The following is a 21,039-nucleotide window of genomic DNA, read 5'->3' on the forward strand; positions in this document are numbered from 1 at the left end:
CTTCTACGTATTCGCATAGTCTGCTGCGGTGAACCGACAGGTTACTTTGTGTGTTCGCATCAAGAGATACGCTATGTCAAGTAAACAGGAAGAATTAATGACATTTGGTGCTGCATTAGATTGGATTTACTTTCATTCCAATTGATACGTAGTGAGGAGTTCCTCCAGGATGTAGAACATGTGAGAAAAACGACAATACATGACAAATACTTACAATTCAAACAAATAAGCTAATGTACCATTCTACAGGTCCAAAGTGGAATGATCGTCATTTTTTATTGAACACTATATGAAAGAATCATTTTACAAATACTAATGCACTGAATTTAAAATAAAAAGTTTTTATTTATTTATTTATTAGGTAATAAACGCGTAATACAACTACAATAATACTTATTTACAATGAAAACTTTACTGGACTGAAATTGTGCAGAAGTTATACTGTACTTACACACACACACACACACACACACACACAAAAATCAGTTGGTTCTACTAAGAAATTCATCAATGGAGTAGAAGGAGTTGGCCACCAATACATCCTTTAGGCTTCTCTTAAACTGAATTTCATCGGTTGTTAATCTTTTTATGGCTGCTGGCAAGTTATTGAAAATGTGTGCTCCTGAATAATGCACACCTTTTTGTACAAGAGTAAGTGACTTTAAATCCTTGTGAAGATTATTCTTATTTCTAGTATTGATTCCATGACTTGAGCTGTTGGTTTGAAAAAGGGAAATTTTTTTTAATGAAAGCAGTGAAGGAAAATAGGCATAGTGAGCTAATTTAGTCATATTTATCGCCAAAATTTGCAATTACCCTAACAGCAGAAATAGCTGAACCTACCCGTTTCAGCAGATCATCGATATGCTTCTTCCAATTCAATTTCTCAGCAATGTACACATCCAAAAATTTTCAATATTCTGCCTTAGCAACAGGCTTCTGTTCGTAGTCATTTACTGTACAGAATTGTATATACTGTGTTTTCTCAAAATTTAGTGAGAGTTCACATGTAGAGAACCACTTAATAACTTCCTGAAACACATTGTTTACTATTTCCTCACCTGATTTTTGTTCGATGCGTGTGATTACTGTACTTTTATCATCAGCAAAAAGAACTAGCTTTGCATCTTCATGAATATAGAGTGGTAAGTCATTTAATATATATTAAGAACAAAAAAAGCAAAAACCCGACGTAAATCCACAGTACTTTAAGCGTAGTTTGCGGTGAGTTTACAGTGGACCGTAGTACAGTTTCACACCGGATCACCGGTTTTGATGGTGGTCGTACGGGCGTACACGACGATCAGACATCCTCGAGGCCAAGAACGTCAACAGATGAACAAAGTGTGATACTTTGCGGCAGGTTCTGTTGAAGATCGCAGTGCGTGGAGCTCTCTGCAGCTACGGGAATTCCTCCAGCATCAGAACTCTGTGTTCTCATAAATGATTTGATAAAGGGAAAAATTTCTGCAACATGTGTTCCATAATCTTTGACTGCTGAAGAGAAGCGGAAACGCCTGGACATGCAACCTTTCTCAAACAACGGTTCGACCGTGAAAACAACGATTCCACTGTGAAAGTCAAGAATTCTCGAGTCAAATTGTATCTGTTCGTGAAACGTGGATTACAGACTTCGAACGGGAGTTGAAATGACAGTCCAATGAGCGGAGAGCTTCAGATTCTCCGTGTCCAAAAATATTTCGACACGTTCAGTCAAAGCTCAAGCAAATGATGGTTTTTACTTATAGTCACCAAGAAATCATCACGAGTAAGTTCCGTGTGGAAGTAATGTCACAGCACTGTATTATCGTAATTTCATGCAGAATGTGCAGATAAATGCACAAAACTCGACCTCTGTTGCTCCAGGCTGGGCCACTCATTCTCCACGACAATGCTCGCCTGCATATCGGCAATGCTGTAGCCCAGAAACTGCGCGAATACGGACGGGAAGTGTTGCCATATCCTCCCAACGGCCCCGACACGAGTCCACCAGACTTCGACTTGTCCCCGAAATTGGAAATACCTGTGCGTGGCTGTCGTTATCTTTCTCTGGAAGAGCTTTCTATCACTATTACCCACGCCATTCGACAGATGAACAGAAGTAGTGAACTGCGTGGAATAATAGAGCTTCCGAAACATTCGGGTTCACTCATACAGAAGCAGAGATACTATATCGAAGAACAGTAACGAGATATTGAAAAAAATAAACGCGAAAGTAAAAATTAGTGTGCATTATTTATGAATGTGCCTCGAATTTGGAAAATATAAGGTCACAAACTGTCTTCCATTATGACCAATACTGTCCTCAACATGGAATGTTAATGGAAGACAAGTGTATCGTCAGGAGTGTCCCAAGGAACTGTGACAGGACCATTCTTCTTTTCATTATGCACAAAAGATCTGATGGACAGACTGAGCAGCTGCTTCCTGAGGACACCATAGCATATGAGAAAGTCTGTGCGAGGTTACAAGATGACCTAGACAGAATTTGTAGGTGTGACTAATTGCAGCTTGCTCTAATGTTGGAAAATCTAACACAGATCAGTATGAAAAACAATCACACTATCTTCAAATGCAGCATAACGCGTCCAGTCACATTAATGTGAGCGTCATCTAGGCTCCCAACGACAGTGTGCAGTAACCACCCACAGACGTCAGGTGGCAGCACTAACAGTGGAGGGTATGCAGTGCTTGGTGAGGGAACGTGAGAAAAAAGTGCCGTCATTGTCGTAAAGAGGAAATGGGATCCGGCGTCCAAAAGGAGAGAATCGCTGGACTTCGGGCCCAGGGCGGATGCATTTCCAAAATGGCCAAGTTTGTAAACCATTCGTGTGTCGCTGCAGTTAAGGTACAATGTACATGGCAAAATTGCACTAGCTAAAACTGGTGCCGAGGCAACTGTGGTACACCATGCGCCATGGGGGAGGGGTGAATACTGGCTGTGGAGATGCGTACAGGCAAATAGACATGCAATGTTGAGCAACTGACCACCCAGATGAATTGAGCAGCTACTGGCAGTGAGTCCTCGACAACCACTTCAGTGAACTTTGCTGCGAATGGCCCTCTGCAGCAGGCACCTGGTTCGTGCACCTGTGCTGAATGCTGTCTGTCGGCAATGAAGGCTGGGATTTGCACGGCAGTACCACAACTGGACGTCCACCGAATGGTGACAGGTGGCCTTTTTTCAGACTAATCACGTTTTACGTTCTGTCGGACAACTGGCCGCCGGCGTGTAAACCCTGCAGTAACTGTCGGAAGGGTCCAGTCCTGAGCAGGAGCGATACGGTCTTGTGAATGGTTCCACCATTTTCCCGGGGTGATGTCGCCATTCTCAAAGACACAATGCATCTATCCTCGCGGATCGTGTCCACCCCTACATACAGTTTGTTTTTCTCGACACAGTGGCATCTACCAGCAGGACAATGCAACGTGCCACACAGCTCACAGTGTACACGTGTGGTTCAAAGAGTACAAAAATGAGTTTCCTGTACCCTCTGGCCACCAGACTCCCTGTATTTAAGCCCAATGGAGAATATGTGGGACCACCTGAATCAGCTGTTCAGACCACTCGTCCTCAACTGAGAACCCTAGTGCAGCTGGCCACAGCACTGGAGTCGGCACAACTCCTCTGTCTTTCCTGTACCTTCCAGAACCCCATAGCACTCTTCCTCCACATCTCACAGCAGTCCACACAGAAAAGTGTTAGTGGGGTGGTCACATTAATGTGACTGGATACTGTAGTAGCCTCACCAGCTCTCCAAACACTTTAACAACATGCATTTTGCCTCAATTTTTGTATCCCTTTAACCTATTGCACCTGTATTTTGTACTAGCTGGTAAGAGTCAAACACGTTCTCCAACATCTAGAATACATTCACCTCCGTGTGGCCCCCATATCGAGAAGCCAGCACCACTGACTCATCTGTATGTCTCAGTCCCACCACCCTCACAGATCCATCTGTCCCGTCCTCTCACAGGCTCGTCCGTCTACCTTCCCCTCCCAGACATTGAAATCAGTTTTGACATCTACTTGTCCTATCAGCTACAGCATACCCTTCCCCATCCGTTGCGAATGACGGCTAACACACACTTTCCCTGCAAAAATCCAGTCCTACTGTGTATCTCGTCCTACATCCTGTCCCACCCACACCCAAACCGCTCACCTAGACCGTACTCCGAGCCCCCGCACAACCACCCTTTCAGGTTTCGAGACCACTCACATTGCAGTCTCATCAGTCTTCACATAATCATTTTTATTCGTATAAACGCAATTTACGAATGTGAAGTGTGACAGTGAGTCTACCTCCGTGACACCCCACCGCGTTGCAGGCCTGTCGGGGAGCCTGAGCGGGGGCGGCAAGCCGCGCTACGGCATGCTGTGCTGCCGGGGCCCCGGGGGGCGGCGGCTGTGGGGGGCGGGGGCGCCGGTGCCCACCCCGCAGTGCCCCCACTCGACGCTCAGCTCGACGCGCAGCTCCGTCTCCAGCGCGCCCGCCTCGCCCTGCCCGGCGCCCACGCCCTTCCTCGTCACGTCGGGGTCTGTCAGGTAACGTACGGTCTGATTCAGTTCTGATGTACGTCCTCTCACCTGTAGTGTCCCCGGTACCGTTCCTGTGATGTCCCAGTATAATACCTTAGATACTTTGCTGTTGTTCCCACGATGGCCTGGTATCATTTGTTTAATGTCCTGCTATAGTTTTCATGATATTCTTGTAAGATTCGTGTAGGTTCCTTAACATTCACAAAAGTTTTAGGTAACTATTCTGATAAGCTTCTTGCAAGTGTCATAGTTTTGGTCAGATTCTTCTAGGATTCTAGTGTGGTCGTTGCTGGGTTGCATTAATATACTTATAAGTAAATTTTTTCATAAGTTGTGAGTTATTTCCTATATGTCAAATCAAGTCTGTAGAGGATACTAGATCTGTGCACTGTTAATGAAACGAACATTCCCTCTCCTTTGATTTAAGTTTCTCACAGTTCCTTGACCTCCTCATTTTACATGGTGAACATGTTTCTGTGCAATACTCTACCTGTGACTGTCTTTCTCAGTAACTCCATCATCAGCAACACACAAATTATTAATAGCAGTTGAACAGTCGTGTGAAAGAAACTGTCATTTCACTACATCGATATTCTTTGGTATCGTTCTTACTTCGGCTGACTTGTGAAATATTATAAAGGAATAAAAGATTTGACTTTAAGATTAACGAAAATATCAGTACCATTCAACATGCTTTTTTTTATTTTCAGATGTTTTGCTATATTTTCTACCAACCCAGCTATGCTATCTGCTTTTCTTGGAATTAAAATTCTGTTTCAAAGTTCTCATATTTACTTCTTACCAAGAAAATACAAATAAAATAGCAGTAGTGGCCTGCTGCAGTGCCTTAATCGATGTGGAAGTCTGTCCTCGATCCCTCATTTGTATCACTAACATTTATTCCCATATCTATCCCACCTATGTTGTACACTCCACATCTCTCTCTGTATCTCAAGATTTACAAACTTTAATTTGATTTGCTCTGTGACAAGCTCTCACTAAGTCCACAAATGATCATTATTAGTCACGATTGTTTCTGTAGTGCCTTTTTCTTTTACTATTAATCTTTGCCCAGTACTACCTGATCTTTTGTTCTACATATTTATCTAGTGAGCACATTGAAAGTTTTGAGACTGACCGCACAGTAATGTCCACCTTCAGCCATTTGCATTTTGTCAAATAATACGACGACTGTTTTTACCTTAAAATATAACAGAGTAAATGTTCCCAGGGCCTTCTACTGAAAGTGGCTTACAGAAACTTCCTGTCGTGGTATATTATCGTATCTGAATTTACTGACACTGTAAATCGTCTCCAGACAGAGGGCTACGTCAAATAGAGTACGTCCTAGCAGTCCACAGTCTGTAGTTCACTGATTTGTCTAGGAGAGGGCTGCTCATATCGTGTCTTCTAAACGTATCCCCACTGGAGTTCTCCTCTGTGGGTCGTGTCTCCTAATACAGCTAGAAGTCAGTGTGGACATTGAGACTGCTGCTATTAGGAGTAGAATAATATTCAAAGTCTTTAAGAAAAAGGGACATCATATATATTTGTCCAGGTGAAATAAGGAACAGTGGCATCTATCAATATGGTAAAGTGAGGTGCCACGTGAGAGCCAGTGGATATTTAAGTGGAAGTCACGATCTCTATGTCTGACAGTGATATTGCGCACTGCAACTATTCGACATAATGTCACTGTGTTTCCTTGGGAGTCATTAAATTTTGAATCAAATCTTGCTCGAGCCACTATTAATAGTTACATCACTTCAACTACAAAACTATAACTCTTTCATTTCAGTAATGAGTTACTCGTTCACAGCAGTGAAGACCAATCACTGAGCTAGACTGCCCGATAACCGTCCCTAACTGTTTCTCACTTGGCCACGCAGGGCAGTTGTCTGTCAGAGCTTGGGCATCTGTGCCATTACTCGTTATGTTAGTCTGGTTCATTTGTTATATACCAAAAGTTAATTTTTAATTAATAATGTTGCATACGTGAAACATCGGTACGAGCAAATATTTCAATACAGTCAGCTCGTTTTTAAAAAAGTTACCGATTAATTATTATTATTCGAAGTTACCTCACCGCCAGTTCTGTACACTCCGTCAGAGGACGAGGACGGAGCCTCGTGCTGACAAAGTCTGCCCCACCCCAGGTCCAGGGTCTCAGCCGTCAGAGTGGAGTGAGTGAGTGACCTGCCTGTCTTCTGGCACGGACAGCTATAGCAGTGAACATAACTCTGTATCGAGGCCAAACAGTGACCCATAATGTGGGGCACAGATTTTGCACCTCAGAATAAATGAGGTTCCAGTCACCGTGACGCGCCCCGCCTGACTCGTGTGCCCGTGTCGCAGCAGCAGCGGGATGCTGCCGTCGGTGGGGGCCAACCTGTCGCCGGACCAGACGTTCGGCTCCATCAAGTCGCTGGCAGCGGGCCGCGAGGTGGCCAGCTTCCCGCTCTCCAGGACGCCGTCACCGCCGCCGCCGGGTGCCGACAGGTGAGTGGGGGAGTGGGGGAGTGGGCGGCCGGCCTAAAGCTCGGTACGGGGATTCTCACTTCTTTAACTCCCGTCTTAATAACTGCACATTATTCATTAAACCTCATCATTTGACAAAAAATTTGGCGTTTTGTCAACAGATCGAGCTCTGGAAATGGGAAGATGTGTGTAAGTTTACCGACCTACTCATTATATTCATCAGTGTAGTTGACAATGTAAAAATCTACGTACATGTTCTGCAACCCACCGTATGGTGTGTGTCAAAGAGTACACTTTACCACAACAAGTCATTTCCATTTCTGTTCCATTCACAAATAGAGTGTGGGAGGAACAACTGCCTGCATGCCTCCGTATGAACTATAATTGCTCGTGTCTTACCTTTGTGTTCCGTACGTGAAATGCACATTGGTGGCAGTGGAGTCATTCTGCAGTCACCTCCAAATACTGCTTCTCTAAATTTTCTGAATAGGTTTCTCAAAAAGATCACCACCTTACCTGCACAGATTGCCATTTGAGTTCCCTAATTATATTCGTAATACTTGCATGTTGTTCAAACCTACTAGTAAAAATCTGTAACCTGACTTGGTGCAGATCCCAAGCACTCACTCCGACATTACTCAACAGTGGGTCACAAAAGTCTCCTTTACAGACGAACTATACTTTTCTAAAATTCTCCCAATAAACCAAAGTCGATCATTCCTTACGTGCTCATTTCATTTCACATTGCTTTGTAATGTTACACTTAGACATTTAATCGACGTGGCAGTGTCGAGCAGCACAGTACTGATACTGTATTCGAATACAATGTGTGTGTTTTTCCTACTTATCTACCATTAACTTTTATTTTTCTACATTTGGAGCTAGCTGCCATTTATCACACCAACTAGAAATTTTGTCTGCAATATCTCGTTTCCTCACTCGATGACAACACCTTCTGGCACATCACAGCATCTTCGGCAAACAGCCGCTAACTGCTGCACACCGTGTCTACCAGATCATTTATGTGAATGAACTAGGTTCTTTTACTTCAGAAGTCTTTTAGCTACTGACCTAAGAACCTACTCCATATGCCTTTACGTTTGTTAAAGAGGCAGCAGTGTGGCACCGTGTGAAAAGCTATACGGAAATCTAGGAATACGGAACCCCCCGTCGCTCTTCATCCACGATTCGCAGGATCTCGTGCGAGAGAAGGTCGAGCTGAATCTCCCGAGAGTGACGATTTCTGAAACTGTGCCTGTAAATTTCACTCGACAGATCGATAAACTCACATACGAGTGATAATGGCACTTCATTAAAATCTTCTCAGTTTACGAGCCACTTAGCTTAAAATAAAACACTCGAGCTTTCAGTAGCTCTCCCCACTGTTGGCATCGGGAGTCAAAATTACCGACTGCGGGGGTGGCACAGTGCCCTGCTTATACAGATGCAACGGCAGTTTCTGGAACCTTCGAGAGAGGGCCAGAGTGGCACACACAGAAGGCGAGTCAGTCAGTTTGGTCCCACCACAGGACCGAGTGATGTCAGATGGTGTGAGGGGCCAGTGCCACACATGAAATGGCTGCTCCCACATCGCTACGTGTATCGAGCCTCCGCCTCTGCTTTTACTCAGTGTCCAAAGCCCTCCCCTGTGCCTTAATAAGTGTGCACCCGTGGTCTCTGTCACAATTGTTGCTGTTTATTCTAATTTTGGTAGCTTCTTTTGTCACAGAATCCCAATACAATGGTGTTGGGGTCAAAACTTCCATTTTTTAGGAAATGCTCAGCCACGATCCTTCTCAAGTTCTCTCTGTTTGACATGTTGTGAACGCTCTGTGCAACGTCCGGCATACTGCGAATAATTTGACCTACATAAATGCTGCCACATTCACAGTGTACGCCGTATGCACCGGGAACGCTAAGACCTCTATCGTGTTTAACAGAGCGTAACGTATCTCTTATCTCGGAAGCGGGATGGAACACTAGTCTCGTGCTGCGAGGACAAATAATACTTCATCTACACACTTTGACTGTTCCGTATAAAGAACTGCATGTACGTAATTCGTTTGTATGCTGCTGATGTAGAATTTACCAACAACTACACCTGTAATATAACTTGCCACAGACTGAATTTAAACAACCGATACTACCGTACGACAGATTTTTACGTACTGAATGCTGAATACCTACTGGCTTCCAATATTGCTGGCTTTAAATATTGCTGGCCGAAATGGAATTTTTTGAGATGAATGTTACGTGCCACCTAACTGTTGTTTTTTGTAACACGTGTGTGGGGCAATTATCACAAAATGTGAAAATACAAGGCATTTTAGATTAGATTTGCTTGGATTTTTATTGGTCCCAGAAATCATTTTGTGTGTTGTTACAAATGGATGATAAGTTACACACACACACAAGTTGTATAAATACTGTAACTCACAATAGGAAAAACAATAATTACATCTCTAGAAAACCAATAAATGTGCTAAAAACTTATGACGTTAAAGAAAATATTTACCTTGATTATTTTAAATTCATAATAAGAAAAATAACATTTACACCTACATCTGTAATCTGTGAAGCATTATGAAATGCTTGGCAGTTAGTAGGGCTTTTTCCCATTCCATTCACATATGAAGCATAGGAAAAATGATTGTTTAAATGCCTCTACATATGCTGTAATTAATCTAATCTTATCTTCACCACCTGTACAGGAGTGAAAAGTAGGGGGTTGTAACGTATTCCTAGAGTTATCATTTGAAGACTTTCTCAGGATAATGTCCATCTGTCTTCAAGAGTCTGCCAATTCAGTTCTTTCAACATGTCAGTCACACTCTTGCACGAGTCAAACAAATCTGTGACCATTTGTGTCGTCATTTTCTGAATTTGTTCCATATCTCTGTTACTCCTATTTGGCATGGGTACCACACTCTTGATCAATATTTTAGGATGGGTCACACAAGCATTTTGTAAGCAATCTTCTTTGTATACTGACTGCATTCCCATAGTATTCTGGCAATAAACCTAAGTCTGCTATCTGCTGACCCACAACTGAGCCTATGTGATGGTTCCACTTCAAGCTCATAATAAGTGTTACACCCAAGTATTTGTTTGAGTTTACAGATTACAACTGTGACTCACAGATATATTCATAGCCTACAGTACTATGTTTCTTTTTTGTTTTGTTTTGTTTCGCGAAGTACTAAATTTTATATTCTTTAACATTTAATGCAAGCTGCCAAATATTGCACCTCTTTTTAATCTTATCAAGACCTGGTTGGTTGGTTGGTTGGTCGGAGGGGGGGGGGGGGAGGTCCAAACAGCAGGGTCATTGGTCCCGTTGGATGAGGGAAGGGCGGAGAAGGGACTTGGCTACGCCCTTTCAAAGGAACCATCTCAGCATTTGCCTGAAGGAATTTAGGGGAATCACAAAAAACCTAAATCAGGATGGTCGGATGCTGGTTTGAACTACATCCTCCAGAATGCGAGTCCAGTGTCCTAACCATTGCACCACATCACTCGGTATCAAGATCTGGTGAATATTTGTGCAGCTTCTTTCAGACAGTACTTCATCATAGATAATTGCACCACCTGCAAAGTGTCTGACATTACCATTAATGTTGTGTGCAATATCATTAATATACAACATGAATAGCAAGGGTCCCAACACACTTTGCTGCAGTGCAGCTGAAGTTACCTCTACATCTCACAGTGATTCTCCGTGTAAGATAACATGCTGCATTCTTCCTACCAAGAAGTCATCAATCTGGTCACAAATTTCACTTGACACTCCAGATGATCATACTTCTGATAAAAAATGTAGGTTTGGTATTGAGTCAAATGATTTTGGAAATCGAGAAATGCTGCATCCATCCGATTGCCTCGATCCATGGCTTTCAGGATATCGTATGAGAAAAGTCAGAGTTGGTTCTCATATGATCATTGTTTTTGCAAATTTTGTTCCTAAGTGCAGAATGTGTTTTAAGATTCTAAAACAAATCGATGTCAAGAATATTTTGCAGTAGGTTTATTGATCAATTCCACTACCCTTCTTGAAGATAGGCATGACCTGTGCTTTCTTCTGGGTACTGGGCACAGATTTTTGTTTAACAGAGGGGCTAACTTGGCTGTGAACTGGGTATAGAATATAACAGGGTTTCCATTGGGCCATGGGGCTTTGTTCAGTTTTAATGCTTTCAGTTGTTTCTCAACACCACTGACACTAATATCTATTTCACTCTTCTTTTCAGTGGTACAAGATTTTTTTAAGAAACTGAAAAAAGGGTTAAACATTTCTGGTTTTGCTTTGCTATTCTCAGCTCCAGTTCCCATCTGATTCACTAGTGACTGGACTAACTTTCATGCCACTAACATCCTTTACACATGAACAGAATTTCTTTGGGTTTTGTGGAAGATTATTTGACAAGATTCTGCTACAATAGTAACTGAAGACTTCACACATTGCCCTCTTGACAGCCCAACATGTTCCATTCAGCATATGTCTATCTACAGTCCTACACTTTGTTTTACACATATTATACAGTAATCTCTGTTTCTTTAGAAGTTTCTTTATATTGACAGTATAACATGGAGGTTCTCTCTCATTATGAACTATTCTACTGGGTGAATATCTAGCCAGTGCAGGGTCAACTATTCTTTTAAAGGTGAGCCAGAGCTCCCCTACATGCTCCTGCCCTCTGCTGAAAGTTTCCAGTTCCTCATTGGGAGATGACACTACTGGTTTTTTTTATCTAGTTTACTGGACATATATGCCTTTCTGCTTGTTTTAGTTGTCATTTTTACTGTGGTAGTCATTGTTGCCACAATCATGTTGTGATCACTGTTATCAGTCTGGATGTGGACATCCTCAAAGAGGTAAAGTCTATTTGTTGTCATTGGATTCAATATTTTTCCATAATGAGTGGGGCTCCTAATTATCTTGTCAAGGTAGTTTTCAGAGAAGGCACTTAGTAATGTTTTACAGAATGTCTCATAATACCCACCACTAACAAAACTGTAATTATCTCAGTTGATTGTTGGATGGTTAAAGTTTCTGCCAATCTTTACAGTATAATTATGGAGCTAGTGTACAACTGAACTGAGGTTTTCCCTAAAGTTTTAAGTTACTTCAGGAGGAGAGCCCGGTGGTCGATAGACCCTTTTGTAATTTTTTGCCTACACTTGATACTGAGTCTTGCCAAAACAGTCCCACGTGCAGCTACAACTTTTATTTTAGTGGATTCGAGTTCCTCATCTAGTGGTACAAATACACCATCTCCATTTCCTGTTTTCCAATCCTTTTATAGTATACACTTAAATTTTCCTTAAATATGTCACGGTAGAATGAATGAAGTTAGCTGTAAACACATGGTACATATGAAAATATTTAACTTTGTTAATTTACACTGGCATTAATAAAAACTTGTACTGTATAGACCCATTCTTCTGTCAATTCAACTAACCTTTTTGGTAGCTTCTCGAATAGAGGAGCTCCCTTGTGCTTTAGGCTCCTGTATCCTTTACATAGCCACTGAGAAATTATAGACACATATGATGATGATACAAGCATAATTATTAATCCAGTGAAAGAAACTCCAATAGAAAATGATAAAAATAATGTCTTTCGAAAAATTATTGATTGGTTTTCTGTGAATGGGCTTGCTCTGAACTTTGCAAAAACACAGTTCATCCAATTTTCTACTGGAAGGAGTACAGTTCCTTCACTAAATATAACACATCAACAGAAGTCAGTAGCCAGGGTAGAGCATACAAAGTTTTTGGATGTACATACAAGTGAGAATCTTAATTGGAAAATTCATATTTTGGACCACCTAAAGTGACCAGGTTTAGCACCTTTTGCAATCAGAATAATTGCTAATATTGAGGATATAGAAATTAGCAAGCTAACATACTTCGCACAGTTTCACCCTCTGATGTCATTGTTGTTGTTGTTGTTGTTGTGGTCTTCAGTCCTGAGACTGGTTTGATGCAGCTCTCCATGCTACTCTATCCTGTGCAAGCTTCTTCATCTCCCAGTACCTACTGCAACCTACATCCTTCTGAATCTGCTTAGTGTATTCATCTCTTGGTCTCCCTCTACGATTTTTACCCTCCACGCTGCCCTCCAATGCTAAATTTGTGATCCCTTGATGCCTCAGAACATGTCCAACCAACCGATCCCGTCTTCTGGTCAAGTTGTGCCACAAACTTCTCTTCTCCCCAATCCTATTCAGTACTTCCTCATTAGTTATGTGATCTACCCATCTAATCTTCAGCATTCTTCTGTAGCACCACATTTCGAAAGCTTCTATTCTCTTCTTGTCCAAACTAGTTATCGTCCATGTTTCACTTCCATACAAATACTTTCAGAAACGACTTCCTGACACTTAAATCTATACTCATACTCTATACTCATGTCATACAGAATAATATTTTGGGGTAACTCAACACTTAGGCAAAACATATTCACTGCTCAAAAGAAGGTGGTTAGAATAATGTGTGAGGCTGATATTCACACATCTTGTAGGCATCTCTTTAAAAGATTAGGAATTCTTACAACAGCCTCACAGTACATTTACTCAGTAATGAAATTTGTTCTCAACAAGATGGACCAGTTCAAAAACAACAGTGACATTCATGATTATAATACCAGAAGAAAGAAATACTTACACTGTCCTCTATTTAAGCTATCTTTGGCACAGAAAGGATTAAAATATGCTGCTGTAAAAATTTTTGATACATTACCAGATGAAATAAAATTTTTGATACATTACCAGATGAAATAAAATTTAAGACAGCAGTAACAGTTTTAAAAATAAATTGAAATCATATCTCCTTTACAACTGGCAAGGGCGCCATTCGCCATTAAGTCAGCGTATCCTCTCCCCAGGCGAGCCGGCCTGCAACTGTCATAACTGGCCCCCGATATCCCCAATACAGGCACCGGGACGGAGGTGATGGCCGAACCGGTTCCACACGTGTCTTACAGGGACAGCTCCGGGCATGTTGCCAGCCACCAAATTAATTCAACATCGTTGAAAGTGTTCTCTCTCTCTCTCTCTCTCACACACACTCACACACACACTCACACACACACTCACACACTCACACACACACACACACACACACACACACACACACACGCACTCACACACGCACTCACACACGCACTCACACACGCACTCACACACGCGCGCGCGCCACCTGTTGACGAGTATTACCCTGAAAACGCCACCACAATACTGTCACACAAGAGGATGCAGGATGTCCTTAGCATACTGTTACGCCACAGAAGTCCCTCAGTCGCTACCGGCCCTGACCCGAAGGCGTACCCGACTGCTCCCCGCACTGTAATGCCGGGAGTAACACCACTGTGCCTCTCGAAAACGTCAGGAGAATGGGGTCTCTCCACTATTCTCGCTGACAGTGGTCATCCACGATACTACAGAACTGCAATTCAGTGGCGAACACTGTGCGGTGACCTCTGTCTGCAGCCTGCCCGTCCCTGTGGACACAGCTGTACTTGTCGCACTGTCAGTAGTGGGACAGTAACTCCACAGTAAGGCAGCTGTCAGTCTGAACAGTGGTGCGGAATGACACAGAATGTTTCGAGGGGCCCATTACTCGTTCTCAGGCAGCACGTGCAGAGGTGAAGGAGTTACGATGAGCTCGGTGCGCAGTGTGGCAATCCTCCCTCGTGGGGACCGGAAGTGGTCGACAGAAAGCTCTGTGACGAGTAAGTGCCGTCACATTACCGTGCAGTCTGACGTCGGGCAACCGTCACACCCTACAAATCGAGATATTGCGAGTTTTGACCGGCCGGTGAAACGGAGACCTACAGCCGTGTCAGGTGCCGACAGTGCCGTCTCACGAGAGTACGTGGCACCTCCGTGACCTCCACCGTGATCGTCGGAGATCCGACTCCGTTCACACCCACAGTACACCCTACCCGGCCCGGTAAGAGCACTCGACACAAACTACACTGCTGCACTCTGGTAGCCATTCTACGTGTTTCTCGGACTTGTTAAGTTTTTTGATGCCTCACACTTTTCTCGGAATATTAAACGTGTAGCACAAATCGTGCAGTACATTTACTGACTTTTTTATATACATCCCACAACAGACTGTAATCTCTCCACACTAAGAAATTTAGTGGTTACCTCTCGGTTTACAAGCACATTTTCAAACCTGGCATTGTCTACCCTTTATGAAACTATATGTGATGGGCAAAAGACAGTTTTGTCTTTCTTCAGTAACAGTTTGTTTGTGTTTAACCAATTCACTAGCATGCAGTTTTTATCAGACATTGTGCTTTGGTGATTTGAATGTATTGAATAGGTGTCATTAGCAGACATTTCTGGTAGACCTTACTGAATGTCTTGGAGCAGATCATTCATAAATATAATAAACAGCAGTGCACAAAGTGTGGAACCTCGGGCAACATTTGTCTTACGGCAATACTATGCTTCCGACATTTTTTTGGGATGATTACATCTCTTTGTAACATGTCTCAGAGATCTGATCTAAACTAATGTGGATAAGACACATGATGGCAGATGTGTTTGTGTAGGTAATCAGATATGTCATCAAAACCACACAAGTGTGAGTTTTGTTTCTCTTGAGTAATACTGCAGTTTTCATGTGGTGTGAACGGATCAAGAAAAAATACCTTGTGGAATAACTGTAGTTCTGAACAGAGAGAAGCAATAGGAGCACCAGTATCTGAAGAAATAACGTGGCAATCGTTTATGAAGTGGTTATTGAATACTTGACATATTTCTTTAGTGCCAAAGAAAAAAAAACTATCTGCATTCTTAATGTATGTTATCGAGTGATCCTTGTTAATAATCACCAGTTGTACAGTTTCTTGGCTTTCATTCATTCATATCATTGACAACATGCTCCATTACATTAATTGCAATACTACAGGTAACAGGTGTGTGTGTGTGTGTGTGTGTGTGTGTGTGTGTGTGTGTGTTGCATTGGACGATGGGTGGTGGTGGTGGTGGTGGTGGTGGTGGTGGTGAGAGAAGGCCCAGGATGAAACCCTTTGCTGGCACACAGCCTACTCCCTAATGGTTCTCCATGACAGGTTCTACAGAACATTAAAACATTGTATTACAAATGTAAATTTATGAGGATCAGGAGATCTTTCTGTCGTTTGATTTTAACTTATTGTCAGAAAGTATTGCAGAATATTAGCTCTTTATGTAGTCAAGTGCTGCTTGTCTTAGATTCAAACTCCTAAATAGTTTTAGCTATTATTTTGAACTTTGCTTTCCACTCCATAAACAGACAGTCACAAAAAAGGATCTGAAAATAAAATGGGTCACAACAAGGAGACAAATATCTGCGAATAAAAAGAGATTACTTCATGAAATATCTAGATAGCACACCACATCCCAAGAATTTGATTCTTATTTTAAGAATTACAAAAAGATTTTAACTAAAGTCATAAAAGAAGCAAAAAGAATGGCAAACAGTTCCTTCATAGCAAATGCACCAAATAAAATGAAAGCTACATGGGACATTGTCAGGCATGAAACAGGAGTAAAACAGAGAGAATACCATAATATCAAACTGAAAGAAATCTCTTCTGTAATATCCCCAGCAGATAGCAAATAATTTTAACTCATATTTCTGAGGCAGCTGAGATTCTGGTGAAGCAAAACTTCTAATATGCTGCCACTGCAAATCAGATTAAAACTATCTCTAGGAACAACTCTCTTCCTATACCCAACAGATGAACAGGAAATGCTGAAAACAATAGGGGAGCTAAAATCAAAATTTTCCTCTGGTACTGTCAACTTACCAGACCATATCATTAAAAAATGTGCACCCTTAGTAGTTAGGCCCATGGTAGACATATGCAATAGTTCACCTTCTCAGGGAATCTTCCCAGAAAGGTTAAAAATAGCAAAAGTGAAGCCGTTGTACAAAAATGCCAGTCTTTCTACTATCTGTTTTTTCTAAAATAATAGCAAAAATCTTTTATAAAATTTCATCGGAAAAAAAAAATTTTCTCACCTACACAGCATGGTTTCCAAAAATGTAAATCCACCAAGAGAGCTATTAATGATTTTTTAAATGAAGCTTTAAATGCATTAGATAAAAAAGAACACATAGTAGCAATATTCCTAGATCTTTCAAAAGAATTTGACATCATTGCTTAGAAAGCTAGAAAATGTTGGTGTCAGAGGCCCAGCTTATGAGTGGGTAAAGTCATATCTACAAAACAGACACCAAATAGTTGAAGTCTTGTACAAAGAAGTAAAAAATTTAATTTCCTATCATTCAGAAAACACAGAGTGTTAAATACGGTGTGCCACATGGTTCCATACTGCGACCAATCTTGTTCTTGCTGTTTGTAAATGACTTGGAACCATCCAGCTTTAATTATAAGTACATTAAATATGTCGATGATACAAATATACTTATCAGTGGAAAGACCCCAGAAGAGCTCCAAAATGAGATAGAGAGCACTTCACATGTATCAGAATGGTTCGCAATGAACAACTTAATAATAAACACACACAAAACAAACACTATGCATCTACACACAGTGCAGAATAAACAGACTTTAACTGCAACCATAGAACTGTTAGGCAAAAGACAAAGAGTTCTTTAAATATGTCTGCGCGCGTGTGTGTGTGTGTGTGTGTGTGTGCGTGCGTGCGTGTGTGTGTGCGTGCGTGCGTGTGTGTGTGCGTGTGTGCGTGCGTGTGTGCGTGCGTGTGTGCGTGCGTGTGTGCGTGCGTGTGTGCGTGCGTGTGTGCGTGCGTGTGTGCGTGCGTGTGTGCGTGCGTGTGTGCGTGTGTGCGTGCGTGTGTGCGCGCGCGTGTATACCTGTCCTTTTTTCCCCCTAAGGTAATTCTTTCCGCTCCCGGGATTGGAATGACTCCTTACCCTCTCCCTTAAAACCCACATCCTTTCGTCTTTCCCTCTCCTTCCCCTCTTTCCTGATGAGGCAACAGTTTGTTGCGAAAGCTTGAATTTTGTGTGTGTGTTTGTGTGTCTATCGACCTGCCAGCACTTTCGTTCGGTAAGTCACATCATCTTTGTTTTTAGATATATTTTTCCCACGTGGAATGTTTCCCTCTATTATATTGCTATTACATATATGTGTGTATTTGATAATCAGGGCTGAAAGTAAGAAATGTGTATGTGTAAAATTTGTGTATTTGTGAAATGTTATTCCCATATGTTAGACTTATATTGCTATATACTGGAAACCATAAGACAGTTTTCTGTTAAACTTTATTGAAATTATTTGATTTGTCCTGTATCATTATGTACCCCTGTACAATTTATAATTCACAGGACCAATAAATATACAATACAATACGATTTTCTCTGTTGCTGTAGGGGTGATCATAAGTGATCCTGATTTGTTGCAATGCAGTTTTCTAATTGTATTCATTGCGTGTGTAGGAACAAAAAGGTGACACACTAATTACTGAACTGATGTATATGCAGCTTTCAATTCATTTTCACTGCATTAATCAAAGCTGATGAAATATACTGATCTCGACATAGCTGTCACCGTACTGCAACTAGGCCAATTCTGACAACTTCACACAGAGGCTGACTCACATGGTCACTGCCATGTCATGATACATAACGGAATAACATTTACATTTACTGGAGTACTGAAACAGTTGTAGTGGGTAGATCATGCAGTGGCTGCTACAGGGTTGTGGGAGACATTTTGGTGTGTGTGAGGGTGTGCTCGACTCCCACTTGTGGCCATCCTGGGTTCATGTGACGGTGAGCAGGGTGCAGGAAAACAACTGTTGAACAGTTTCAACTGAAGTGTGATACACGCAGTCATAATACGAGACAAAAAAAAAATAATTTCCATGTAGACTTTGCCTCAGGAAAGAACTACTTACTTTGGTAGTAAGCCAGTAAACAAGCTCCCATCTGATGTAAACCCATAAAATAAAATTAAAAACATTTCGAATTAGCCAGTCTTTCTACAAATTATCTGACTATCTAGATTTAGGGACTGAAAACTTCCATTAGCTATAAGGCAAATAGCAGTGTTTGGTATAAAGATGTGTGATAAGTACTAATGTAGTACACACAGGATTCAGGGTTTACAGACACAAAAATAATTTCTTTGAAAACTGCAGTTGTAAACAAATAAATATAAGCTGTGAATAGTAGGTAAACAACAGATGTGTAAAGAAACTGAGAAGGCAGCAGCATACTGCAGAAGATCAGCTTCATTAATAATTTATGCGATTAAATATAGATGGCTAAGTGTGACAAGCATTAAGCAGTATAGTGATAGCTTAGTGTTAATACAGGTGAAGCTTCTATGATGCCTCTGTCTCAAATTAACATAACTTCAATTTGTTTCACACGCCCGAAGCACCTCCTTGTCGATGGGATCTGTGGAGTATGACAGATGAATGCATCCAAAAGCTTTTAAAAGTTTTGGGCGCAACATATACTACTTGTGACTGTCAACATACTCGAAGAAAAAAAAGAAAAGGAAAGAAAAGGATGCACCATGAAGGAATTATCTGAATGTGATGGAAATAGGTAGATGTGATGGAAATAGGTAGATGTGCTGTACATGATTACAATTTCAGAAAAATTGTATAATTTATTCAAGAGAAAGAGCTACAAAAACTGAGCAAGTCAACAAGGTTTCGGTCCAACTCTGGCCCTCAAGCAAGCAGTTATTCGAGCTTGGCATCAATCGATAGAGTTGTCAGATATCCTCCTCAGGAATATTGTGCTAAATTGTGTTCAGTCGGTGTGTTAGATCATCAAAATCCCGAGGTGTCGGGAGGTCCTTCCCCTAATGCTTAAAATGTTCTCAGTCGGGGAGAAATCTGTCAATCTTGCCGACCGAGGTAGGATTTGGCTACACTAAGATGAGCGGCAGAAACTATCGTCACGTGTTGCAGGCATTACCCTGCCAAAATATAAGCCCGAGGATGGCTTGCCACAGAGGGCAACAAAACGGGGAGCAGAATGTAGTCAACATACTGCAGTGCCATAAGTGCTCCGTTGATGACAACCGAAGGGGTCCTGCTGAGAAATGAGATGCCATCCCAGACAATCACTCCCACTCGTCAGGCTGTATGGTGGGCGCCAATCAGGTCAGTGTCTCACCGCCATCTGGGGCATCTCCCGATACGTCTTCAGCCTGGAACCTCTGTGGCTGTAGTAGAACCACCTTCAGTGATGGGTCCTGCTTTAAACTAAGCCCCAACCCGTCTGTCGCCCACGATATGGCTCGACAACTGTGGGTGACGGTCCGGAGTGCCGTTTCTTTTCGTTACGGGACCCATTTGGTTGTCATCCGTAGCACCCTTACAGCACAGCAGTACGTCGACAATATTCTGACCCCGTTTTGTTGCCCTTCACGGCAAGCCGTCCTGTGCTTTCATTCTGTCAAGTTATTGCCCGCCCACACACAATGGAAGTTTCTACTGCTCGTCTCTGTGCTTGCCAACTCCTACTTCGGCCAGAAAGGGAAAGGTGACAGGATCTCTCCCCCAGTTGAGAACATTTGAAGCATTATAGGCAGGGCCCTCCAACCGGCTCAGGATTTGGACAATCTGACGTGCCGGTTGGATAGATTTTGGCACAGTATCCCTCAGGAGAACATCAAACAACTCTACCGATCAATGTCAAACTTATAACTTCTCGCGTAAAGGCCAAAGGTTGACCGACACATTCTCCACTTGCTCAATTTGTGAAGTTCTTTCTCTCGAATAAATCGTACAATTTTTCCCAAATTGTAATCATTTGTTTCTCTGTGCACCTAGTCACATCTATCGATTTCCATCCCATTCGGATAATTGCTTCATAGCGTGTCATTTTCTTTTTAGAGTGTATTTATCAGTTGTGATTCCTATTTCAGTGATAAATCATTTTTGCTCATATAAATCAACTACTGTGGGACATACTAGCAGTATAACAAAAGAACTGAACTGGGGGGGGGGGATTCTATTTCCTGGCAGCAAAAGTAACAGTTACTGTTGAAACAAGTGGCTCGTCCAGCA

The 21,039-nt window shown here is 42.0% G+C and overlaps 1 protein-coding gene across 1 annotated transcript in view; it reads left to right on the plus strand.

Moving 5' to 3' along the window:
- LOC126215312 (uncharacterized) overlaps window positions 1–21,039 on the plus strand; it is an 80,154-nt gene that overhangs the window by 51,411 nt on the left and 7,704 nt on the right. The window contains exons 4-5 of the mRNA XM_049941993.1: window positions 4,330–4,546; window positions 6,899–7,039. Coding sequence (XP_049797950.1) covers window positions 4,330–4,546; window positions 6,899–7,039 — 358 coding nt within the window. The remainder of the gene's footprint in view (window positions 1–4,329; window positions 4,547–6,898; window positions 7,040–21,039) is intronic.

Source organism: Schistocerca nitens, chromosome 12 (genome assembly GCF_023898315.1).
Source record: "Schistocerca nitens isolate TAMUIC-IGC-003100 chromosome 12, iqSchNite1.1, whole genome shotgun sequence".
Taxonomy (NCBI): domain Eukaryota; kingdom Metazoa; phylum Arthropoda; class Insecta; order Orthoptera; family Acrididae; genus Schistocerca; species Schistocerca nitens.